Source organism: Coloeus monedula, assembly GCF_965178545.1.
Source record: "Coloeus monedula genome assembly, chromosome: 2".
Lineage (NCBI taxonomy): Eukaryota > Metazoa > Chordata > Aves > Passeriformes > Corvidae > Coloeus > Coloeus monedula.
The window spans coordinates 72969275-72996533 of NC_138782.1; the positions used below are offsets into that span (position 1 = coordinate 72969275).

Sequence of the window (27259 nt, forward strand, 5' to 3'; positions counted from 1 at the left end):
GCCACGGCAGCTCAGTGTTGTGCAACCCTGATTTATCTTGCTTCTTTGGAGAGTAAATTTCCATTCTCATGCAGTTGGGTTGCTTCTACACCACCTCACTTAACCCTGTCTTTCATATATCTGTATTACAAGTTTTATCTTGTGAACAGTTCTCTCTACATTCCTTCTTAAAAAATGAAACATAGGTGCTGTGAAAAGCTTTGCCTGGGACTTGCTAAGTCACTTTTCTAACCTTGTTCTAATACAGATATTCTCAAATCATGGTTTTGGCATTATCTAAACCACTATTTTTCTTTGCAGAACTGATGCATGCAGTGTGAGGCAGGTGATTAGTCTGTTGTATAAGGCACTCTGTGTCAAACAGGCCACTTCTGAGTATCTTCCAAGGCATTACAACTGTTTATGACATGAAGTAGTTCATATTTTCAACTAACTACAGCTGGGAGACTAGACATGTTCTGACTTCTTCATGCTGTCTTCTCACCTGCTGAAAACAGCACTGTACCTGCTGAGGAAGTGTGTCTTGATCAGGGAGAATGGGAAATATGGTTACTTTGTGTATGTGTTGCACACATTTGTTTTAGGTGAGCAAGAGCACCAAACCTAGCAGCTGACCAAGCTATTGCTGATACTCAGATAAAGCAGTTCCCAAAGCAGCATGTAACCATGTTAAATAACTGTAGTTCAGGACAGTTTGTACTCCCCCCTCTCCACCTCATGTTTTCGTTTTAGTCAACATAAATTCAAATGTTAGAAGGACCAGTTAAAGCTGCTCTGCTCTCATATGCCCTTCAAGGTGTTTTTCCTGAAGTGGGAACAAATGACTTCTTGGCCTTTGTGGCTTACCTGAATGTTGCAGAAACTTGTAGTGCTACTGCTATGACTTCAGCTAGTGCAAATGTCTAGCAGCTCACCTTGACAAGTATGTTAAATGCCAGGCCAATGTACCTGTTGTATTGGGAAGACATTTTTCAAGTGTAATGAAGAACTTATTGTGTGTGTCAGGTGTCTTTATTAGCTTCCATGTAAGTCTTTGGAATGTGTGGTTTTGACTGCCAGGCCTGCCTTCATTATGAAAGTGTTAATGGCAATTATGATGGTAAATCCTTGATTTGTTTCAGAAAAGGTCTGTTATTAGCTCAGTGTTTTTAATTTGAATAATGTGCCATGTAAATTGAAATACTGTAGTTTTTGACAGAAAGATTCCTCATATCGATTTGATTTAGAGCTTGGGCAAAATGAGCTAACTCTTTTCCTTCTAGTTGCTCAAATTGTTTGAATGAATTGCAGACAAAGAGCATGCTTCAAATTGGTATTACTATGGAAAAAGACTTAAGTTACATTAATGTCTACCAGTTTGTTTTAAATTCAGCAATGTTGAATTTAGTGTTCTTCTTATATGAGAAATCTGTATTAGAGTCTCTTGTAAGTAAGAAATCTGATTACTTGGAAAGCTCTTGGCCAGTTTTATCTTTGGTCTTGATCAGTTCTCAAATCACTGGCCATACTCTTGATGGGGATGTTGGAAAACCAAGACATAGGTTTGGTTTTTTTTACAAAACATCCTAGCTAAATGAAGGGAAAACAATAGAAAGCTGTCTTTGTCAGCGGAAAAGCAAATGCTTCAGTTAAAGGTTTTAAGTCATCAAACAAACTCCTGAGAAACAGGTCACTAAAACACATTTTTTCTTAAATTTTTCAAGAACTTTCATTCTTTCTCACTTTCTCCCTAACCCCCACTAGTTTTTGGTTTTTTAATTGTATTTTAAAAGAGAAAATTAGTGGAAGTGGGAAGCTCAGGTCTTTGATTTTGTGTCCTCCAGACAAGTCAGAGGCAGGTCTTTACCACATTTCTGGTATCAGTGACCGTTCTGTATTGTGGTCCCTTTTTGCTTGTTCCCAGAAGTATTTTGATTTTGTAAAGGGAGCTAACAATTCTTGCAGCCTCTTCCCTCAGTCTTGTTTTCCAGTGATCCTGCAGCTGTTTCTTACTGTAGGATCAAAATACAAGTTTCAGCTTGCCTGCGGTTCCTGTTGCCCACTGTGCAGGCAAAGCTCTGAATCTTTTGATGAATGTGAGGGGTGTGACATGAAAACTATGCATTTTGAGCATATTATGGACTTGTTTCTCAGCTGATGGTGTGACTGGGAACAGAGGGATGTGATGGCAATGGATTGTCTTTAAAAGTGTGCATAGAATCATAAAATAGTTTGGGTTCGAAGAGATCTTTAAATGTCATCTAGTCCAGCCCCCCTGCAATGAACAGGACCACCTTCAACTAGATTATGTTGCTCAGAGCCCTGTAACCTGGCATTGAATGTTTCCAGACGTGGGACTTCTCCTCCCTCTTTTGACAGGCTGTTCCAGCATTTCATCACCCTCATCATAAAAAAAATCTTCCTTATGTCTTGTCTAAATTTACCCTCTTTTAGTTTAAAACCATTACTCCTTGTCCTGTTGCTACAGGCCTTACTAGAAAGTTGAAGAGCTTGGAGTGGATTTTCAGTGTTGCCCTAAAAAATTTTAAAGGGTAAACAGACTTTTTCAACAAACCTGGGAGATGGTTTCTGTTTGTTAGCTTCCTTCATGGACTCCATAAAATTTGTGCACTGACAGCAGCAGGTGGAAGGTTACTGACGTTTGCAGATCTGAAAAGGCACAGCAGGAAGGTGATCAGTCATTGAATCTGTTTCTAGTTTTTTAAGTCTTCATCAAGCCAGTTATCCTTAGTTCAGTATGTGTTTGGGTTGTTTATTCTCTCTTTCTTATTCACCAGGCTAAATAAAGAAAAAACCCCAGAAAAAATAGTTGTAAATGTTGAAAGTGTTATGCATTGCTCTGAGCTGTGAATGAGAGAAAAATTCTTGCCTTTCTGGGTGCATGGTCCTGCCTACGCACTTGGTCCTATTGGCTGAGTTCTACAGAACATTTCATCTTATATTTGAGGAGGAGAACATTATTGTAATTGCTTTAGTACTTGGAGTTATTTACCGGCTCTTTCTCTTCTCCTCACAAAAGAAAAATCTAAAGCCTTTAAGTTGAAGATACAGATTTCTTATCTAATTAGATTTGAATATGATCATTAGTTTAAGGACTTGGAGGTGAGGATGGGAGCTGATAATTCTGCATTCAGTTAGTCACTCCTGCTCCCTCTGAAAAATTTTGGATATTAGTCCAGTTAAAAAACAGTGATGATGCATGTTTCAAACTCAGTGTATTGATGAAATTAACCTGTGGTGTTTATGTTGTCACAGCTCTTTAATGTTGAAAGGTGTTGAGCCACAAAGTACCTGTGAATTGGAGGTGGATGCAGTAGCTGCTGACATTTTGAATCAACTGGATATTGAAGGTGAAGTGTTAATAACTTTCCATGTAAAATGGTTTTAGAACAGAAGCTATGATGTCATAGTTCATTCTTCTTTTAAAGCTCAGCTTAGTTAAATCACAGTCCGGATTTCAGTGTTAGTGAATTGTTAATCTCCAGATTTATAAAGTTTAAAAAAAATTAATTAACTCTGAAAGAAAAGAGGTTAGAAAAATAGAGCAATATGAAGACATTTTTGTTAATGCATAACAGAAGGTTTCAGACTTACAGAAAGAATAGTAATGGAAATACCAACATGAAATGTGTGCATTGTATGCATATGTATGTACATACACCTGTATATACATATATACACATACTTGGTGGGAAGACCAGAAAAAAGCTGAAGGTCTAGATTACAAATAGGAGATCTAGAAAAGAAATGAAGTTATGCCTTAACTTTTACATAATACCAAATCTTAGAATAAGGCCAGAATGGCACTTAAAAAATAACAGGCTAGAATGACAAAGAGGTGAAGAAGAGTGTCAGAATCCAGTTTGGGGAAAGAATGCTTTGTCACTTGGGCAGACTTCCCTTCATGTATGATTGCATATTTCAGCCCAGATTGGCAGGAACCCTGGTTTGCAAGCTATATGGGAGGATGAAAAGCAGCGACGGAGACAGAAATGTGAATCTTCTCAGATTAAGCCACCTGAGTCACAAGGTAAAAAAAACCATAAAAATTTGTGCAGCTGTTAATCCAAAACATTGAATGAGAAGCAAGCAAGAGGACAGAACTTAAATTGGTGTATCAAGTTTGAGGGTTTTTTAGATGTACTGTTTTTTTCGCTTCCAGGCTTACTGATGGTCCAGTATGTGTTTGCCAATTTTGAAAGCAAGACACTTAACCTTGCCTAACAACATCGTGATTTAGCTATCTGCAGAACATTCTAGACAGAATGAATGATAATGGCAGTTAAGATTGCATGCTTTGTGATGGAAAACATTTAAATACCAACAAAACTAAATCTCTTTTATCTTGAAGCTTTCCATTGTGGTTTATGCACAAGGGCAGTCCCATTTAATTTCTGTAGAATTATAGCTAAGGTGATATTAGATTAGAATTCTAATAGGATAGACAAATCCCTGTATTTTTATGTAAAATTCATTACACAGTGAAGACTGTGCTCTGCAATGTAATTGCATAATGAACAGGCTATTCTCTGCGGAGCCTAGGCCATATTTCTTTTAAAGTATGAATGATATTTGGCAAGTAAGACAGAGGCTTGCAAGAAGGAAAGAGGCAGGTTCCTGGCTAAGACAGACTACTTTCTGGTTGACTTTTTTCCTGTGTTTCTGTGTAATGTTAGTCAGGCTGCATAAGCCAGACTTCTCAAAATTGTTCACTGATTTTTCTTGGATGCTCACCTTGGTGTAATTGCATCGTGATTTGTAAATGCTGTTGATACTCTTGATACTCACAGTTGCAAATGAGATCAGTGGGAGTATGTGAAGTATTTTAAAGTTTTTTAATGCACTTTGAAAGTCAGCCCTCAGATTTGGCACTAAAAATTAGCAGGCACTTCGACTTCGAGCCTTTTCCTAATAAAATCAGTAATTTTAGCTGCTCTCTGTGTTGAGAGGTCAAAGTAAAACTGAATAACAAATATTTTTCAAATTTTAAAGACCGTGGATTTGTGCCAGCAACAGAGAGTGAAAAATTTTTTCAGAAGAGACTTAAAGAAATTCTCAAGCAAAATGACTTCTCTGTGTAAGTGTTTAGCCATTTGTCATAAAGTATAATATTCTATGCAAACCTTAAATATGCATTTAAAACTTGCTTTTCAATTAACTAGAACGTTGTCAGGATCATTGGACTACAGTAATGGATCAGAGGAGTTCTCTGCTGAGCTAACACTACATTCTGAGGTACTTTCTCCTGAAGCCTTTCCATGTACACCAGCTAATACGGTAGAAGTGCATGACGATAAAAAGATGAGCAAAGGTGAGTTTTTTTAATATCCTAATTGTTTAGGCATAAATCTATGTCGTGGTTTGACTGTTTATACTATTAGCAGAAGTAAGCCAAGGAAATTGTGATCGTTAGTTATGAAAAACCAAAGAGTAGCTTTGCTTTTATTTTTATTATTGTTAGAGTAAGCCTTTCTAAAATTGCCACAGCAAATAATGGAAATATACTTGGATAGTAAAATCCAGTCTAAAGTGGTTTGCTTTCATAATGTATCAGTCTTGACTCTGAAGTTTTATGCTTTCTCTTTTTTTCTTTTTTCTTTTAAAGACTCCAATAGGATGCATACTGATAAAGAAGAGGAAGCACTTATTAATGAAGAAGCAATTTTAAACATTGTGGAGAATAGTCAGAGCTTTCAGCCTTTGTCTCAAAGACTGAATCAGACTACAGTTTTTAGTGAGTATGACCAGAATGTATTTTCCTCCAGACTATTTTATTGTTCCTCAGTCTTTGTGTTCCCTTAGGCTACCTATCATGAAAGAAAGTAGTTGATCTCAAGGAGTTTTTCAAACAGATTAAGACTTCGTGCACACACATACCCTACCACCACCAAAACACACCCTATGTTTTCTAAGAAATGTCACCAGGACGGTATTTGTAGAGGCTGCCTGTGTTTGACTGGTTCAGTAATCCCTGTCCTCTTGCCAGGTCAGCTCAATGCAGTCTCTTGTGGGTATTGCTCTTCCTTATGCTCCTAGGTCTAAAAGGCTAAAACTATCAGAATGAAGATGATTTTGACTGTCTACCCATGATATTCTTGCAGTTACTGACTGCATCTTTCGTACAGTTAAGGTAGAAAACATGCATATCATCTGTCTTCAGACGTTCAGCTGTCTGGAGATACTGAGCAATAGTAGGTTGATAATGAGAGGCAAGTTGCAGCAGAGCATTTCCCAAAATTTGTAGATACAAAGAATGGCTGGAGGCAAAGAAGCAGGAAGCAAAATGTTTAAGAGGAGGAGAAAAACCATGGAAGTAAAATTGTGAGTGGCACAAGGGGGAAACAACAATAAAAGAACTTGTATGAAAAGCTACGTGAGGTAGAAATAGTTCAAATACTCTAGAGAAGATGAAAAGCACATAGTTCATGGTAAGTCTCTGTCTGTGTTCTTTGGTAAACATAATGTATAATGTTAATATGAACCACGTGGTGTGGGGCAGGGAGAAGTATCTAAAACCCATAGTAGCCTCCATTTCTTTGATACCTACAGGGTGTGGATGTATGCTTGGACAACAATATATGTCTGCGGGTAGTACAATATCCATCCAAAATGCAATTGAAATCTTTTCTTGCTAAGAAAGCAGGAGTGGATGAAGTTAGATTAAGACTGTAGTGCTGTTTTATTTTGTAGAGAATAGGCAAGATTTTGATTATAGGAGTTTAATAGGCAAGGATTTGGATTTATTGAAAGAACTATAAGAAATTCTGTGGGAACTGGGAAACATGAGCAAACCTGAGAGGATAAAAAGTGGCTAAAATAATATGTAGGGTATGCCTTAGGCCTGTACATTTGAATTGCTCAACCAAATTGAAGTGTTGAAATGGTCTGGTTTTTTCCATTGACTAAAGAATCAAATAGAGATTATATGCTCTTTTTTTTTGCCTTTTTTTCCTGTCCTCCCTTCTTGTAATGCAGCTACTAATTTCTGGTGTCTTGTGTGACTGAGTGACATGCTGCATATTTGGGTCTCTTATGCTCCTTCATAGCCTGCACTAGTCTTTATTATTCCTCTGTTGAGTTGTAGTGCCACAGGGACTGTGAACCACATGAATTCTGCTATTCACTGTGAATTATACCCCAAGGTTCGTATTAACATGAAGTAGAGGTTGGAGTTTAATGATGGGCCTCACAAAGGGCAAAGGAGCCAAGAACAGAAAGTGTAATTGAAAATGGGTTAATTCAGAACTCCGTAAAAGGGGATGGTTTCTATTGTAAAGGGTTGCATGGGTTGTGAAGCCTTTGCAAAATATAAAAAATGCCTTTCTCACCAATGTTGAGATCTATTTTGTATAATTCTCAAGATCATTTTAATTATATCATGCTTTCCGAGGAAAGGAAGTAGAGATTGTAGTTCTTCAGCCAGAGAAGGAGAGAGAAGTAACAAAGATGCCTGGTAGACTGGAGGTCATAAATTGGTTATGAGGTCAGATGATAGGTAAGTAGGAAGAGAGTGAGAAAAATTTGTGACTTGGAAGAATTTTTAAGAAACAAAAGTAAAAAATGAGAAGGGAAGTGCATTAATTACTGTAAGCTTGTAAGCTTGTGTCACATAAAAGAAAATAAAATTAAGGAGAGGACTGAAATCAGGTAAATTTTCAATGTTTAGAGAAACCTTGGAATAGAACAGCTTATAGTGACATGAAAAGGGAACCAAAGTTGAGTATTATAGTAAAGAACAGAAGGAGGAATAGTTGGTCAAAATCAGCATCCCTTTTGACAAGATGCAGTGATTGAAAGTCCTCAGGTGATACAGAGAGAAGTGCCTAACAAAGCTAATGCAGCTGTTGAGCAAGAGAAGACAGTGATGCTTCAGAAGCTGGCACTCATGCTTAAATTAAACAGGAGAGTGAAGCTTTACTGAACGTGAGGAGAGGTAATAGGAGAGTGGAGAGAGAATTGCGTCCACTAAATCTGGTACAATCAAAAGAGTAGGGCAGAAATCCAGAAAGCTGTCAAAGTTTTAGATACAGAGCTAGAAAAGATAAATCATAAAATTTGAAAACATAAGATACAAAAAGGCTCTGTTTCTGTGGCATGCCTTGCCTTAGACAGTAACAAACTAGTAGATTTTTAAATGGTGAGGGGCTTTTTTTGTTTGTTTTGGTTGGTTTTGTTTTTTACTGGTAGACTGTAACTAGTCATTTACAAGTAGAACAAAATATAGATTCTACTTGTATGGGCTTTTTCTGCAGTGGGCAGTAGTGCTGATGAGGCCATGATTGATCTGTTGGCTGGATTGGAGAATGATGGATATCAGATGGGACATCAAAAAACACTCTCTCACCATCGTTCTCTTGGAAGCTGGCGAAATTCTCAGAACAGTGATGATGAAGAAAATGAGCCACAGTGTGAGAAAGAAGAAATGGAACTTAGCTTGCTAATGTCCCAGAGGTGGGACAGTAGCATGGAAGAGCCTGGGCCAAAAAGAAGGTATATATTTTCTTTTCTTAAGATGGTTTTGTTTTTTTTTTTTCTGACAGATCTTTCCTTCCTCCCACCTTGTTTTCAAGTATGCTATGAGCCCAGTGGGATGTAGAGAGGTCTCTGTTGACAACATGGAAAAATATGTGCAGATCTTGGAATGCAAGTTGTTTAGATGATGATGTGAATCATGAGTGTTATCTGGAAATAAAGATTGAGTGTTTAGGTTTGGCCAAACATAAGCTTCTAGTTTTCTCTTTGAGGAAAAATTAAGTAGGCTTTTTGTTCAACAAGTCCAAATACAAGAAAACCTTTAGTGGTAGTTTGCTTATAAGGTCACACCTTGGATGTAGTACAAATGTTAAGGTGTATCTTGTACATCTTTTACTAAAGTCAATATTTAAGAAATATTCATATAAAGACTAACCAAGCAACCTGAGGAAAAAACACCCATTTGTTTCCATGCTCAAAGTTTAAATCAAAACATGAATGTTGCTCACTCTGCTCAACTGCTAAAGGTCAGCAACTTCAATATTTTTAAGGCCAAGATTCTTGGAACACCGTCTCAGGTTGTAATGACCTTTTGTACAGTCTGCACTGACAGGCATTGAAAGCAGCTATATCCAGTTTCTCTTGACCCCTGCTTATGGCACACCTTCTGATATTTATAATTCTGTTTGAAATATGAGAAACTTCACAGACATAACATTTTTATATTTGGGGTTTTTTCCTACATCAGAAATTGTCATGATACTGTGTTTCAGAGAACCAGAGAGGTATAGAAATACTTTTTTTTTTTTCCCAAAGACACATAAAAGTTGTAACAGAACCAGAAGTTAGTTCATTAGTCTCCTGGTTCTAGAGATAATTGATCTCTAAAGCTAATTTTCCTATCTGACCTTTGATTTTCTATGTTTTTTCCTTCACAGTAGTCTGAAAAGTTGAAATTTCCATCCAAAACACATAACATCAAACTTCAGTTTAGTGGTAGTTTCTGTGAAAACCTGTATCTTGCAGAGTTCATTAGCTCAGGCACAGCTCTGTATGAGCTTGACTGTACAACTTCAGGAGTCAGGTAGGATCCTGAAGCAATTAACTGCTTTCATGCAGTACAGAATCCTATTTAAAAACTCAAGTGACTTGATGGGCTGTCTCACTAATATCTTGATCACATATGCCTACACCTTAACCCCAGACAGAAAGCACAAGGGAAAATGTGCATACCATGTGCTTCCACAGGGAGTGAACTTGTGTTCAGAGGGAATTGCAAGTTCTGTTTCACTGAGCTCTCTACAGAATTTGGACTGATTTCAGACACAAGCATGGGTATCTTTGCTCTCTGCATGATTCTGCTCATGCGTAAAGAACCAGTTTGAGTCTGATGATAGATCTCTCATGATTTACTCTGCTCAGGCTCATTCCATCTGTATGGCTTCCTAATGCATCCTACCATATCCATACTATGGTTTTTCTGTTAGTGAGTATTCACCAATCTTCGTTATCTCAGAAAATCTATTGAGCTAATGAGGAGTAACCACACCCTATTGAGTGAATTAAATGGCTTGGGTTAAATTTGTATTGAACTGAAGATAAAAGCCCATCAGGAATAAAAAAGCCCACCAAGACCTAGACCAGTTCATGTATGGTGGTATCATGTGTGTTAGACAAATTTTCCTGGAATCCAAACTGATGGGCCTGAATGAGGAGAAATCCAAGCTACCTGCAGAAGTCATCTCCAGTCTGATCTGGTTTACTGAAGTTGACAAAGATTTACCTGGGATTACAACATAATTCAGGTTGGAAGAAACATCCCCAGGTTGATACTAATTTGCATATAGAGCTGATTGCTTTGTGCTGTACTTTTCCATGTTTTGGAAACATAGAAGAGGGACGACTAAGCTCACTTAGATCATGGAGAGTATACCTAGTTGTGTTTGTTACTTGATTTTCCAAGTCGTGCTTCCAGACCTGAGTGGAAATTGTGGTTACATTTGAGCCTATTGTTTTTGAACTAACAAATCTGTCCTGATCTAAATTAGCTCAGTGCTGACATTCAGATGTCTGGGGTGGTACCATACATATAATTCATGCTGGTCTAACTCCAGTCATAAAAGAGTTCTGCAAAAGTAAACTGTATTTAGGTTATTGTGGATTTTCCTTGTATTTATGTCTTTTAAGGTATTACACAAACTTAAACAAACAACAGACAAATTAAAAAACCCCAAAGCTCAGTACCTTAATATGTATCTGGATTTCTTTCTTGTAGCCACAGAATACCTTATTTCTGTTAAGATTTTTGTCCATCTCACACTTTATTTTAAAAAAGATGAAATCAGATTCCTAAGTGCTTGTACAGTTATAATCTACTGAAGGATTTGGTTTTTTTGTGGTTTTCTATTACATTCTTCCTTCCCCCATGCCCATATAAAGCATGCCACCTTAAAAACATGAAAAAGTCATAGAAGCTTTTCTTTGTAGATTCACTTCTTTTTTTTTCCCAGTGAATTTATGACTGTAAACATGGCAGTGTAGAACAGTTAACTTAGTTAAAGCAGCTTAAGTATTAACAACAGCTGCTTCAGAATATTCAATGAGAGGTAAAATGAAACATAGTTTGGTCGTGATTTAGTTAAGCCTACCAAGAGAGATAGTTGTTATAATACAATAAAGATTTCTTAACAAAAAAAAACCACAAAAACTTCAGTTTAGCTGTTTGCTAACAGCTAAACTGAAGTAATTTTGCACAATTGGTTTAGTCTTCAAATTTCAAGCACTTTGAAGCAATGAAAAATCTCAGTAAAATTGAACTAAAATTAAGCATTTAAATGCCTTCTCTGTATCTTCTTAAGTTAGTGAATGCTGCTGTTTAAAATGGTTGGCTACAACTGTTGCCTCTTAAAATAGTAACATTGAATAATATTTCGAATTTCTCAGAAATGTGACAAAACTTTTGTTTGTTTCCTTTTGCTCCCCCAAATTATACAACTACATAGCACCACATCCCATTGATTTTCATGTTCCTTGTGGCTCGTGGTGTTTTCTAATAGAAGTATTGTGCATCAATTAGTTCCTTCACTTTCCTCCAGGTCAGCTGGCAAAAATATGCATCGAAGTTCAACAGAAGAGGATTCATCTTCAGAGGAAGAAATGGAGTGGAGTGGTAACAATATGCTCCTAACTAATCTTTCAATACCTCAGTTAGATGGAACTGCAGATGAAAATGGTGGTAAGTAAATAGAAAATTAGCTTTAGAAGTTGAGTCATAGTTCATTTTCACATGAAATTGCTAATTCTCAAAAGTGCTGGCCATTTTCAGTCCTTGGAAGGAAAAGTTCTCAACAGATTTCAGAAGCAGATCCTTAACATCTTCCTTAAAAAACAACTGTATTTTAATCTCAATGCCCTATGGATGGCCAGAATCTGTTTTTCTTATTGTATCAATGATCCAAAATAGGACATAGTTTAATTAGTTTTATCGAAAAAACCAAATATGGTATTTAAAGTAATGATTCTGTAGGATCATTTATACTCCTAGGATAATTGTAAGTAATAAAGGTATTACTGTGTAAATTTAGGTGATTTTTTGCAAGTATTTGCCACGCATGCTAAAATATAGTGAGGCTTTGTTTGGGCCTGTGTTTCATTCTGCAGATTGCATGTTCACATTTGGGATTGCATGAGTTAAAACTATGCAGCAGCAAAGCTGATGCAGAAGGAACTGCCTTTCAAAATCTGTAAAAAATTAATTTATCTGTAGAGATCTTTTGCCATCTTTATGATATGCTGTCTTTGGTCAAATAGCATTAGTCAACAGAATGCACACTTTGAGGTTAGGCAAATATATAAATAATATTATTTGTTTCATTAGAAAATTTGCATGTCACATTATAATGTTCAGTTGAGAAAGTGAGCTATATGATCTTATTATATAGACAACCACAGCTATTCTTTTGTATTCAGTGTTTAAAACATAGTTTGCTTTTTCCTTTGCTTTTATAGGTATAATGGTAGGATTAATACATGGTTTGATGTACTGCTAATATGATTTGCTTTTGTCAAATATACGATTGGGATTTCTTTATTTGCCATACTTTCTAATTTGTTGTAATAAGAGATGTTGCTGGATAATGAGACTGTATCTTAAATAATTGTTTAAATTTTAGCATATTTTAAGTATGTGAAATGTCACATGCAGAACGTCAGCTTAGAAAGTTTATTACTGTCAACTTTTACACTGATTTCTTATAATAGAAGATACAGTAAATTCTAAACAGATCTCAGTCCAGGTCCTCTAAATTAGAAAATGCCTATCCACACACGAATCTGTGTTCGTATGATCTGACTGACTGACAAGTATTTTTGCAGTTTTTATATCTGAATAGCCAGGTATTTTCCAGGTGTTTGTTGACGCTGCCAAACTTGCATTTTCTGAGTTTTCGGTTAATCATCTTCATTCTTTCTGTGGACTCCTACCCTCAAAGAATAATAGGCAGCATCTCCCAGCTGTGTTTCACAGATCAGGGACTCTGTGTATGCATTAGAAAATGTTATTAGAAACAGGTTGGGACTTCCTTTATTTTTCTCCATGACCAGCAAATAAATTGCTAAGATGAAGGCAGGATGAATCTAAGGTAATCCCCAAATTGGTTGAGATTTACAGTAAAGGCCCAAAGGATCCCCAGTCTAGTACATCAATGTGTAGCACATGCTTCCAGGTCATACAGCATATTTCATAACTCTTATCCCCCTTCAACATTTCAGCTAAAGAGGTAGACACGTGAACAAATTCTGTGTGCCAGGTGCTCTGTGGTAGCTGCCTCTTTGCAGTGGTATAACCTCTCTCAAGTTGCTTGTGGTTCAGCGAGGTTATGAGCGAGCACACACTTGTTAATTTGTTACCACTTCCCTGTCCATACTTATCCTGCAACGAATGTGGTGAAAGTATCATTGAGAGAGATGAAAATCATCACATACCATGTGATGAGTCTGCACAGGACAAGTTACCACAGCCCCTGCTGGTCTCAGATTTATGTGGGAACATTAATACATGGATATGAATCCAGGATCTAACTAACTGGTGCAAGCTTCTTGTATGAACACCTGGGTGGGTGCTGTATTGCTCTGCTTTATAAAAGTGCCAGAAACTACCCATATTTAGTGCCCAGCACAGTTCATACAAAGCCCTTGCCATGTTGTAAGATATACTACTTTAGCTTTCTGTGCAATGACTTTTCTGCAGGAGGAAGGTTATTTAGATAAGTTTTTTGTTTTTCAGAGCCAATGAGTACACATACTTCTCAGGGACAAAGAAGGGTACAACCTTTTCTAGAAATCAATCTGTTTGTATTTAGTCATCTGAAAGTGATTGTGAAGCCTTCTTTCAGAAAGTCAGCATGAAATCTTTGACAATTGTATGCAAGTCTGCCATTGAGGAATTACCAGCAAAATGCCTGAGACAAATGTACTGATGATGTGATTTTGATAAAGCGACTCATGTAGTCAGGGTCTTTAGTTGTCATGATTATAAATGTAATGTGATTTGCAAGAGTTTTGTTTCTTGTTTGGATGGGAAGGCTTTCAGAAAAATACTGTTAAAATTTTTAATGGCTTAGGTTATTTTCTTACAGGGAAACTAGAATAAAATTGCTTGTCTTCCATTTCAGACAATCCTTTGAATAATGAAAGTTCTCGAACTCACTCCTCCGTCATTGCAACAAGCAAAATGTCTGTTAAGACCTCAATCTTTCACAAAGATGCTGCTACACTAGAACCCCCATCTTCTGCTAAAATTACTTTTCAGTGTAAACACACAAGTGCCCTTTCTAACCATGTTTTGAATAATGAAGATTTTGTAGAAGACCTCTCACAACCAAACACAGAAACAAGACCTGAACTTTCAGTCCATTCTCTTACAAAAGAAAGCACTTACTCAGCAAAGTACCCAACTCCATTCAGCAATAGTACCCATGCAGAAAATTCTCACAAAGAGAGTAACAAGAAAGATACTCTCCAAGTTCCTTCATGTGGAAATAATATTTTTGACTATGAAGATGATATTTCATCAGTGAACAGACCAATACCTAGTAGGAAGTACATTAGCATTAGAAAGGCTGAAAAGGATGTCTCTTTTATGCATGTGGGCCGCCATATTGGTGACAACATGTTGAATAAAAACTTATATAACTTTTCTGATATGAGCCACTCCAAAGGTAAAATGTCCTCTGAAGTAAATGAAAAATCCAGCAGTGCAAGTATAAATAGTTACTTTCCAGCAACAGCTACAGAAAATGGTGAATTGGTATCTTGTTCAGGAGGCAGTCGAACTGTGGTACATTCACTTGAAAATAACACTGATGAAGGTGGCCTTAATAAGCTTAAAATTAGGTATGAAGAATTTCAGGAGCACAAGGCAGAAAAGCCAAGCCTCAGTCAACAAGCAGCACATTATATGTTCTTTCCTAGTGTTGTTCTTTCCAATTGTCTCAGTCGGCCACAGAAGTTAGCTCCTGTGACATATAAATTACAGCAAGGCAACAAACAGTCCAGGTTGAAACTGAATAAAAAGAAGCATAGTTTTATCAATCGTCAGGAGCCTGCAAGTGTAAATGATGTTGCATCAGTGAAGGAAAGCTGCTATACACAAGGTAATGCTTGTAGTAACATTCCTGATAAGGATAGTGCTTTACCTAGTGACTTAGTTCAAGTTCCTCTTGAGGCTTTTGAAAACAAAATGCCTACAAGTACTGCTAATTACACTGACTGCCAGTTTGCAGATGGCTCTCTTGAAACTGAGCAGTCATTTGGACTGTGTGGGAATAAGTACACGCTCCGAACAAAACGGAAGGTAAATTATGAGACTGAAGACAGTGAATCGAGCTTTGTCGCACACAACTCAAAAATTAATCTACCTCAACCGATAGAAAGTGTTGAAAGTTTGGATGGGTCTCAGAAGTCTCGAAAGCGTAGAAAACTTTCTAAAAAATTGCCACCTGTTATTATTAAATATATTATCATCAATAGATTTAGAGGGAGAAAAAATATGCTTGTTAAATTGGGGAAAGTAGATTCTAGTGAGGAAAGAGTAGTACTCACAGAGGAAAAGATGAATTTATATAAAAAGCTTGCACCTTTAAAGGACTTTTGGCCAAAAGTTCCTGACTCTCCTGCAACCAAATATCCTATTTATCCACTAACACCAAAGAAAAGTCACAAAAGGAAAGCAAAACATAAGTCAACCAAGAAAAAAGCTGGAAAACCACAAAAAACAGGTAGTACAAATATTAAAAGAACTTTATCTTTCAGAAAAAGGACTCATACAATTCTTTCTCCTCCTTCGCCCTCCTACAGCGCTGAAGCTGAAGACTGTGACTATAACTATAGTGATGTTATGTCTAAGTTAGGTTTTCTTTCTGAGAGAAGCACAAGCCCAGTAAACACATCTCCACCTCGCTGCTGGTCTCCCACTGATCCAAAAGCAGAAGAAATTTTGACCAACCTGGACAGAGAAGCTTTATTTAGTAGGGGGCCCAATATCTACAACAGCAAGACTGTTAATACTAGTGTAGGAAAAACTAGTCGAGCAAAAACTCAGGTTAAGAAATGTAAAAAGAAATTTGCCAGCCCCACTGTATCTACCAAGAAAAAGAAAAAGATTAATCAGGCCAATAAAACACCAGATGATGGAAAGAAGAAACCTAGAACAAAACAAAAAACGGCTGAAAAAGCGTCCTCAAGAAAACGCATTGTATTTAAAGATGAAAAAGGAAATGGTCGCTCTACTGCAGAAGTCAAGTTTGTGCTGAAACATCAAGATCTGCCTGAGATTTCTTACAACTCTCTCTGTTCTCAGGCACTTCACAACCACAAAGACAGTCCTCTTCCTGGCTATTCAGCTGGATATCTGCCATCAGCACAGCTCCCTTCAGCTGATGCACAAGGTAATTCATCGGGCTGTTTTCACTCATTGATGGAAATTGATAAGCCTGTAGATGCACAGTGTTTGTCTGCTCCACGGGAAGACCCTCATTCGTCTTTCGCATCTACTGCTGTGGCATCTGGAAGGGAAGTACCAAAAATGAGCTCTCAAAGGTCCAGGACTCAGAGTGCTGTATTTAGAATGAAGGATTCTGCTCTCATTCAAAACATATTTGATCCATCTAATCACTCAACTCACGTAATACAGAATGCGCACATGTCTAAAGATAAGACTTCCCCAAAAGCGGAAGAGATAAAAAATTTGCAAGTCAGATATTTGCCACCAGCTGGGAAATTAAATGAAACTCGTGACTCTCTGGACACAGCAAAGATGGATCAATTACATGCCACTAACTATTTGCATTGTAAAGACAATAATCAACAGCAGATTTTTTGTTTACCAGAGGCATCCAAGCATTCTGATCCGTGTTCTTCTATTCTTAAGCCATCTGAGGAAAACCCTGGACCACTTCAATTGCCTAAAAACTGCTTTGTAACGTCTTTGAAGAGTCCAGTGAAACAGTTAAATTGCGATCAAAACCAGAGAGGATTTCTTTTGGATATGTCACATTTTAAACCTGAAACCACAAAACAAAGGCCTCCGTCAGAAGCAACAGTGCAACCAAAACCCATCTCCCAGTATAAAAACAGGAATATAGTGGCCCCATCAGCGTTTGGTGAAGGACAGTCTGGCCTGGCTGTTTTGAAAGAGTTGCTCCAAAAGAGACAGCAGAAAGCTCAGAATGCCAGTATTGCACAGGAGCCGTTGCCCGACAAACCACAGCTGAGCAAGGGCATACCATGCCCTCTTGAACAGAATAAAGCCATCAAAAGGTCACGGTCAGTTACATCATCAAGAAAATCTCGTGCTCCCAGGAGCACAAAACCTAAAGAAAAAACAGCAAAATTTTCAAAAATGGCGTCTGCAAGCCAGCCGATTACCAGTCGCATTGATCACTCTGTATCTGATGACAGCCCCATTTTTTTTTCAGACCCTGGTTTTGAAAGCTGTTACTCACTTGAAGACAGCTTATCTCCAGACCACAATTACAACTTTGATATTAATACTATAGGGCAAAGTGGATTTTGCAGTTTTTATTCTGCAAGCCAGTTTGTCCCAGCAGATCAAAATTTGCCCCAGAAATTCTTGAGTGATGCAGTTCAGGATCTTGGTTCTGGACAAACAACAGAAAATGACTTTCTGTGTCATAATGACCAAAAATCTGAGGAAGAAAAGCAACATTCTTCAAGCACAAATAAATGGATACAGTCTGGTTCCCTGAGCCCTGAGCTTTTTGAGAAGACCTCACTAGATAATAGTGAGAACCACTGCCATAGTCAATGGAGGAAAACCATTCATTCTTCTACTTCTAGATCTAGTTTTATCGATACCTCTTGTACTCAAGAGACTGAAGTCTGTTTAAATGAAAAATTCAAATTGAATAGAAATACAGTTAATAAAGAGAGATTTCTTAACCTTTCTCAGCCAACCTGCTCAGACTGGATTCAAAGCCACATTAGAAAAGAAACCACTTTTGAGCCCTGTCAACCACTTGATTCAGTTAATACCTCTTTTACATCTTTATTGTCATCGCCTGATGGTGAGCTTATAGATGCAGCTTCTGAGGATTTAGAATTACATGTTTCAAGAAACAATGAAGCATTAACTCCAACTCCAGATAGTTCGCCAAGATCAACCAGTTCTCCCTCACAATCAAAGAATGGAAGCTTTACACCTCGTACTGCTCACATTCTTAAGCCTCTCATGTCCCCACCCAGTCGTGAAGAAATCATGGCAACTTTGCTGGATCATGATCTTGCAGAAACAGTTTATCAGGAACCATTTTGCAGCAATCCTGCAGATGCCCCAGAAAAGCCAAGGTACTGTGTTGAATGCATTTCTGTTTACGTATGATTGTGATTATATTCAATTTTAATTTTTTCCTGTAAACAGTTTTATGGTGTTATGTGGCATGGATGCATGAAAGATCCCATCTGATATACATACATTTAAAGTTGAAAATTACTGTGCTTCCAGTCCAAATACCCATTTTCTTTCATGGAACTTTGGGGTTTTTTTTGTATATTATTGTAGTAAGTAGGAATGTGCCTTCATGGTTTGTAAAATAAAAATACTGCCTATGGGAATTGCACAGTGAGAAAACTAGTTAGTAGTACTCTGGTTTTCCATCATCTGGAGGACTGCCTGCAGTGAAGTTTAGAGTAAAACAGTAATTTCAGACTACTTTTTTTCACAGGGAGATTGGAGGGCGGCTTCTCACAGTGGAAACCAGACTTCCAAATGACCTTCTTGAGTTTGAGGGGGACTTCTCATTAGAAGGTCTACGACTCTGGAAGACTGCATTTTCAGCAATGACAGAAAGTCCTAGACCGGGATCTCCTCCTCATTATGGTCACTCTACTGTTAATAAAAGAGAAAGTAATAGCCATAAAACTAGTGAAGACAAAAAAATAGTCATAATGCCATGCAAGTGTGCTCCAAGCCAACAGCAAGTTCAGATATGGCTTCATGCCAAAGAAGAGTATGAACATTTCAAGAAATTGCCTAAGAATCATCCTGCTGAGCTGGCAAAGGCAGATGAAAATTTCAGCTCTGCAGATTTGTCTGAAGAGAAATCTATAGAAGTAATAAAAGTAGCTAAAGATTTAAATTTGTCTAGCCTGGAAGATGAAAGACCTATTGTGCCTACAAAGAACTCTCCTGCCTCTGTGGCAGAAAATACAAAAACACAAACCAAGGAAACCTGTGATAAGTCTATAAGCACTATAGGAACTTCTGTAAATACTAAAAATGACATAGACTCTAATAAAACTTCATGTGAAAGCAAGACACACACTACTTCAGCTCCAGAACATGATAAAGAGGAGGAGGAGGAGGAAGATTATTATGTCAATTACAGTTCACCAGATTCTCCAGTGCTTCCTCCTTGGCAGCAGGTGGCATCTCCAGATCCCAAGCAGTGCAGTTTAGAAGACACAGAGTGGAAAAATCCAGATATTATTTTGTCTTCCGTGGAAGGAAGTGATGTAGTACCTGTTGGAAGTGCACAAAATTCTCCATGCACCCAAGAGGACATTAGGACATCCTTTGACATATCTCCATTTCCAGTTAATGAAGATCTGGGAAATTCTGAATCCATTTGCCTACATAGTACACCCATTGTGCAGAGAAAAAGCCAAGATGGAATGCCTGAAGTTCTTGGTTTTACTCCTTTATCTGCAGGTAAATCCATTAAGTGATTCTAATAACACACACACAAATCTGAATATATTTCTTTTGACATAATAAGAAAAAAATTATATCTCTGCAGAAATATATTTAAAACTAGTTTTTGAAAGAAAAAGTTCTGTGCATTGTTGTTAAAGTAACTACTGAATTATTGAAAAAGTCTAGAAGTAGAACATCCATTTGCTTCCTAACAGTCTCTAGTATCTGAACTCTGAAGTGCTGGTTAAAAGCTTAATTTAAAAGTGTTGCTTATTTGGGGGATTTTTTGATCTTGTTGACTATATTGCTTGTATTTTTCCAAATATAATCTCAATGTATAGTGTGAATAACATTGCAGTGTTCAAGATGATAATCATGTGCGGCTTTGTAACTTACTGGCCTTGTACTGTGTGTTCCTGAATGTCCATAAATACCAAATTGCAGTAGCTGTGCTTTGGCTTTGATGAAGGATAAAGCTGTATTTGCTTATATATGCAATATTTGTTTGTAATGTTAAGGAAATGCCTCTGTTGTTTCTTGCATATTGTTTAATGCCTAGACAATACTACTGAGGCTAAGGAGTCTTTCACTCATACATTTACAGAACCAAAAGCTCAGAAATTGAGCCACAAGAGAGGAAGTAATACTGATGGTCTTCGAAGAGTACTTCTAACCACACAAATGAAGGTAAATTAACATTTTCTGTACAGATGTATTTTTATTACGCCACATATACACATTTCCATTCTTTCTTCTTTGTTGTTTTTGTCTTTAGCTGTTAAGATCTTGAAAATACATTTTAAATGGTAGGGTACAATTGTTGTAGAATCAGAGCACGCTCAAAGTTAGGAATAAATTTATGAGTTTAATTTGGGGGGAGCGTAAGTTGGAAATTGAGGGTGCTGTTCTAGGGTAGTGAGACACTAATGAAACACTAAAGAGGCACTGTGTAAAGATGTTGTTTTGCTCTTTGAGTTACAACATCCTTTTTAAGTTCCAGTGTGATTTCCCATTTTTATATATGTATACCCAGACCTGTGTATATTTATGTGTCTCAATGTGTATTAGTTTTCAGACAATGTTCTAAACATTTTTGGAAAACAAGGAGGTCAGTTTGTGGTGTGCTGACAGAGGAGAAAGGGATTGGACTTGTTTTCCCTAAACAGTGTTTCTGCTCCCCATGTTGGAAACAGAATGGCAGGCTAGGTGTATTACTGGAGTGACCCAGTAGTTTTTTCTTCTCAATATACTGGTATTCACCTATTTCAAAGGGGTGCTTAATGTACCTTTAATTCAGTGCCTTAAAAAGTGATGACTGAAACAGGGGTTTTTGACAAGTTGTTGCTCAAGAGAGAATAGAGAATTGCTGGTTTCCATATCCTCAGAATTGCAAGAAAGCCAGTATGTGTGGGACTGGCAGGGCTTTTTGGTAGGGTTCTGGAAGTTTTTGGTTGTTTGGGAGGTTTTTTAAGTATTTCAAGCTGCCTCTTGCTTTGCTATGAACTAAAATTATTTCTAGAAGGCAGAAAGAGACAACTGTTGTTTGCATGTTGAAAAATGAAACGCGGACATAGTAAAAAGTTGGGGACTTCTTAGTAGTTTGTAGTGTAGCGTTTGCATTTTCATTGATAATTTTGTATTTAATACTTCATATTATTTTGTGTTACATATGAGTTTAGCAACCTGTGTTTTCTCATTATCCTGTGCTTTTTTCTTCCCCTGCCCAATAAGAATCAATTTGCTGCCCTCGGTGCTCCGAAGAAAGAGACTTCCCAGATTGAAGGACCATCTTTAAATAATACTTATGGTTTTAAAGTCAGTGTGGAAAACCTGCAGGAAGCAAAATCTTTACATGAGGTAACTTTACTGTTTCATTTCACTTTATAAAATTGTAGTTTATCAGGCCGATTTTATACTGGCAGAAATCAAAAATCTTTTTCTCCTGGGTTCCTACATGACTTAAAAATTAATCAGTGTGTGATGTCTGCAACTTTTAAGTAGTTGATCTATCAGTTTCAGCTTGATGTCCAGGTAACAGTATTGAACTAAACTTCACAGTATTTTGGTTGAGAAGATGGTAATCCTCCCTTTAAAAAGAAAAATAAGGGAAAAATCAGAAGAAATAAATAGTAAGTTTTGCATAAAAACATTACTTGAAAAATTAGTTGACCATAATTTTCATGGATTGTTTCCTTAAGAAATAAGGCATCTGGCAGCAGTCCGTCAGACCCTCCTGGTATTTCTACTTGTTACCTTCTGAACCTGTTGGGCAGTTTCTAATACATTTAGCAAAATGGTGCCTATCTCAAAGAAGGTCTCTGTATATTTAATGCAGATGAGTGTTTGGTGTGGGGAGAGGAATCAAAGTGCTGGAGAAAGGGAAGCAATGTAAATACAGTACTGCTGTGTTTGGCTGCTGACTGGGCAAGCAGTGTGTGTATATGTGCTCCTAGACGGTCTCCACATCTGTGCCTTGCATTTAGCTGTTGGCCAGTTTATACAGGAGTTAGGGAGATAGCACTGAGTAGAGGACATAGGAGAAGCCACAAGAAACCAGGGGGAAATTGAGATAGAGCTTTGATAGTAAAATTTCACTTCAGTGATGTTTGTAGCGATTTAGCATGCAAATCTAGAGGAAATCAGGCTGCCCCTAGGGCAGCTTACATACTCAGAAATACTTCTAACTTTTCCCTCATCATCTGTCCAACCTCTCCATTAGTCCACATTATGAGCAATATTAGGCAAGACAACAGAGCAGCAACATAGCATTGAAACAGTATAAAATAATACTGTCTTTATTGCAGAGTTAAAACTTGGCAGTTATAGGGATTAGCATTTTCTTAATGTAAACCATTCTGCAAAAGGCTCTGGTAATATGATGTGGAAGTTCCTTAATGCAAGCGAAGGCAAAGTTAGATATTCTCCCTACCTTCCTGTAAGAGTCTTCATGCTTGTCTCGGGTGAGAGGGGGAAGGGAGAAGAAAAACCAAGAGTGTTTCTTTGTTCTTTATCAGTTCAGAAATGTGATTCAGCTCAATATACAAAGCTGTTTGAAAACACTGCAGGAATTTACAATTGTTGAAGTTGAACATTATCTGGTTTTTGTCTTACTTTCTGCTTTTGGTAGAAGAATATGGTACTCAGAAACACATGCTGAATTTTCATAACTGAGTATAAAAATGTGTTAAATGATTAATCATATTTTTTCCTAAGGTGGTGTTTTTTGCAAAAAAGTGAGATCCAGAGATGCGTGTTTAATCACTTCTGTTAATTTTCAGGTGGGACCTTGTAGTTACAATGTAATACCACCATATAAATGTCTGCACTGTCCTAATTTGCACTGGTAGTCTTCTCTTAATTTTTTTTTAAGAAACCTGCAGAACAAACTAACATACTGTGTTTATTTTTTGCTAGGTCCAACACCTTACCCTCATCAGTATGGAGTTACATGCTCGAACAAGACGAGATTTGGAACCAGACCCAGAGTTTGATCCGATCTGTGCTTTATTCTATTGCATCTCATCAGACTCAGCACTGCCAAATACTGATAAAAAAGAAATCACTGGTGCTATAGTGATTGATAGAGACAGGACACTCTCAAGCCAAGGTTCCTATTTCTTTTTTCTTAATATATTTTACAAAAATGCTATTTCGTAGTAATCAAACAGTAGCAAGCCAAATGTAATAGAGTATCTATATTACTGTGTATCTCATTTAATTTTGTCTTGTTGAATGGCCATATTAAATATGGAGTTTTCCTGCTTATATCTTCCAAAGAACTATTGCATGGGCTGTAAACCACAGATAACATACACGTGTGCAAAATATCCACGTTTGCGTACTTGTGGACAAGCTCCTGCAGTGTTCTAAAAGTGTAAAGAGGAAAACTTGCCTTTAGTTTCCTACTCAAGTTGCTGGATAGCTGCAAGTAGAAAATGTTAAAAGCAAGACAGTATGTTTTATATTTTACTTAAGGGTTATTTTTGTGGTTTTATCTGGTCCTTTTAGGATCCAAACAGGGGCCCTTATTCTATTGTACCTTTTTGGCTTTGTTTAGACCAGTGATACTCAACCTGTGGCTCTAGAGCCGGATGTGGCTCTTCATGGCCCTACAGGCGGCTCTCGCAATGTAGGCATCTGATCGGCGCTCCACTCTATCAGGCAGCGCGGGGAGCACTGAGCAAATGGACCAGCAGTGTGGGAGTCGCTGAAGTTCCCCCTCCCATAGGGGGAAAGAAAAGGAGCTGCTGGGATCCCCCCACAGGTAAGAGTAGAGATCACCTCCCACCCAGCAGCTGTGGGGCAGAATGGGGAAAAACTTGCCCTTTTGCCCCTTCCACCCCTCCACCCCACTCCTTCCTAGCAGCCAGAAGGGATCGAAGACAGAGTGCTGCTGGGAGAGAGGATGCTGATGTGTCATGTCGTGATGTATCAATGTGTGGTGGCATTAAGGCAGCATCATCACACGTTGAAGTGTCATGATGGAAAAAAATCACACTGTTGATACTTGATTTTTATGGTGCTCTACAACTCCATTTTAATAAGAAGTGGCTCTCCAGCTGTTAAAGGTTGAGTACCACTGGTTTAGGCTAGTAAAAAAAAAACAACCAAAAAAAAAACCTCAAACAAAAAACCATCCCCAAAGTAGTCCTCTTTTCTTTCAGGGTTTCTTTGGCATTGTGAATGTGTATCAAACCACAAAATACTGTCTAAAATTTTAAGCGTGGACAAAAACCTACCAAAAATAAATTTAGCAATAAGGCAACAGCTTCTTCTTTTACCAGTTTATTTTTCAAAGTATTGTAGATATTATATCATGTTAAGCTAAGTTCTTATTACTCTCAGTGAATTTTATTCTGGTATTATATGCTTGTTACTATCTTTAGAAAATTTATTTCCATTACCTTACTAAGTGAGATTTTTCCACAGTATAGCCACTATGGCTCCCTAGGTGTGTGCCACTGATAATTTATCAAGAAAAAGCTTTCTGTGAAAGGTCCAGTGATACTTTGAAAAAACAAAGGTTCTGATCTGGTTTTGTTAGTGAAATAAAATGATGTGTTTAAATGTTATTGTGACATTCGTTGCTTTAGTTGATGTGTGCTGTCAATACTTTCTTGGTTAGAACTTTTTGAGTTTCCTGTGGAGTGACTTGACATTGAGATACATTTTTTTTCCCCTTTTGTGTTATTATTGCTTTGTAAGTCACAGTACTCGTTTTAACATTTGTTTCTGAAAGCACACTTTTCTTAATTCTCAAGATCTTAAAAATGTGTCAAAGTAGAATACCTTTTAAAAACTCCAGTTCTTAAAATCTACAAGGTCATCTTAACAGAGATCATACTATCTGTTGTATAGAGAAAACAGAGTATGTGTTGTGCATTATTCATAAAAAGAGGGTTTTTTTAATAGGGGAGGCAAATGCTGAGTTCCTGCATGTATACAAATTTAGATGTTACTCAGACATTATCAATGTGGACACTCCTAATGTGCACTAAGTGAGCAGTTGGTCATGTTTTTCCATTTCTATCAGTAACTTAGCAGTGTGCTGAAAAAAATAACTATACTGTCATATAGCATTTTCATTCTGTAAGGCATTTTGCAAAGCACTACTCTAAGATAGCAATTAAAACTATATTTTGCACAAAAACAGTGTGTGAACTGTCATATAGTCATTTAATATTTCTTACTAAAAGTCATTTTGTAGTAGCTGGACTCTTGTACATGTAAAATAGTGAAATTTCTCTTGAATCAAATTTGTTTATATCTGAGAATTTGTGCAAGATTACCACTATGGCAGAATTCTACAAAGTGACAAGAAAAAATTATTCCACCCCAGAGGAACAAAATAAGTCCATGGAATTAATTGTGGTAATTATTAAAGATAAAAATAAGCTGTGTTCCATACATCTTTTCAGTTATATGTTTAATTCTAAAGCAGTATTGTTGACTGAAGTAATGAAATTCCTTCTAAATTGTAACAGATTTTTTCACTTCTATTTTCTAGGGAGCAGAGGCCAAGCCCCCTTGCTTACAAGATCTGGAGTTACAGGACTAGAAGTCAGTTACGCTACTGATGAAAGAACTCTTTTCCAGGAAGTAGTGAATATTGTAAAAAGGTAGCATATCTGTACGTTCTGCTTTTATTTTTCAGGCTTGGAACAGCAGATTTAGTTCCTTCAACCCTTGCCAGTCTTTCAAATACTGATTTTGTTGTTGTTGTTGTTTTCCTCAAAGGCTTATTTCTAGAGTGGACAAGCATGGTGGTCTTTCAAATAAAAATACTTTTTGCTTTTCCTTTTCTCTGACAGCAAGAACATTCAGATCCTCTTAAGCAGCTGAGTTACAGTCTTGAAACTAATCAGCCATATTAGTAATCTTTTTTAACATACAACTTTTCCTCTTAACCCCAGAATTCATTACACATCTCTCTCTGAAACTCTCAGAATAGTAGATATTAACAGTGCTGAGAGCTATAGAAAACCCCTCAGACAGGAAGAGTTTTCTAGGAACTCTGAGGCAGGACAGAAAAAAACCTGCATGGTACTGAAACTGCTGCAGTTTAAAGTCAGAGTTTGTTGAAAAATCAGTTTCCTTCATTAGTTTTGTCTTCTCTGAATGGAAATCCCCTGCTCCATCCGACTTGGAAAACTGCTGGTTTTCCCCATCTCCACCAAGGCTGAGAAGCCTGTTTGGGAACCCTCTTGCCTGGTGCGTAGGTGGAACCACAGATGTCTCTCCAGACCCTACTGACAGGTGCAAAGCTGTAAAACTGCAAGGAAAATAAACAGATTTAAACTCTGAGTCACCCTGCTGGAATAGAGGCACAAGACAAAAAAAGCTAGGCAGAGTACATTTGCAATTCTTTCTCTCTCCAACCAGAAAACCTCTGATGAGAAAGACTTTGACCAACCCCATGAAGCCAGAATACAAAAAGAGTTGCTGAATGCAACCAGCACAGGGTGGGTCCTGGCAGAGCAGCAGATTCCTGTTCAGAGAAGACAAAATTCAGGTAAGGAACATAATACTATTTTTCTCTTTCTTGGAAATCTAGTGCTCCATCAAACTTGGGAAAATTATTCAGAATGAGAAACTGCCAATAAATGAAGAAGTTTAAAAAGTGACAGGACAGAAAGAATATGGTAGAGAGAACTCAGCAGTTAAAATGTACATCCACATTAATCGCTGAAGAACAGAAATTGTCTGTATCTGTACATACTGAAAGCATTACAGAACGAAAAAAGTCATGCAGTTTTGGTGTACTCCAAGATGGAATGTACCAGGTTGCTGACTGAGAAATCTCTGCTTATGGGATCTTCTCTACTATGTGCTAGCATACCTTTTTGATGCAACAACTTCATCCACAAAGATTGAGTTAGTTGACTTGTATTCCTGGAAGATAAAAGGTTTGATCTATTAATGGAGAGGCAGACTGCTGTCATCATCTTCGTTTACTTCCCTCCCAACTCTAGAATAACACCTCAGGTATCAGACTTCTGATGGACTCTCAGAAAAGATGTTTTTTGAATCTTGGACCACATCTACAGTTTGCTGCTCTTTTTTCCCCTTTATTTT

The 27259-nt window shown here is 37.4% G+C and overlaps 1 protein-coding gene across 2 annotated transcripts in view; it reads left to right on the forward strand.

Moving 5' to 3' along the window:
* The window catches only part of REV3L (REV3 like, DNA directed polymerase zeta catalytic subunit), a 117482-nt gene that overhangs the window by 58345 nt on the left and 31878 nt on the right, over window positions 1–27259 (forward strand). The window contains exons 6-18 of one of the 2 annotated variants that reach the window (XM_082300982.1): window positions 3256–3350; window positions 3926–4030; window positions 4993–5077; window positions 5163–5311; window positions 5606–5734; window positions 8253–8490; window positions 11568–11707; window positions 14145–18336; window positions 18714–19699; window positions 20289–20371; window positions 21416–21541; window positions 23099–23291; window positions 25692–25803. In XM_082300982.1, the coding sequence (XP_082157108.1) occupies window positions 3256–3350; window positions 3926–4030; window positions 4993–5077; window positions 5163–5311; window positions 5606–5734; window positions 8253–8490; window positions 11568–11707; window positions 14145–18336; window positions 18714–19699; window positions 20289–20371; window positions 21416–21541; window positions 23099–23291; window positions 25692–25803 (6633 nt within the window). The remainder of the gene's footprint in view (window positions 1–3255; window positions 3351–3925; window positions 4031–4992; window positions 5078–5162; window positions 5312–5605; window positions 5735–8252; window positions 8491–11567; window positions 11708–14144; window positions 18337–18713; window positions 19700–20288; window positions 20372–21415; window positions 21542–23098; window positions 23292–25691; window positions 25804–27259) is intronic. The other variant, XM_082300983.1, reaches the window with a different exon arrangement.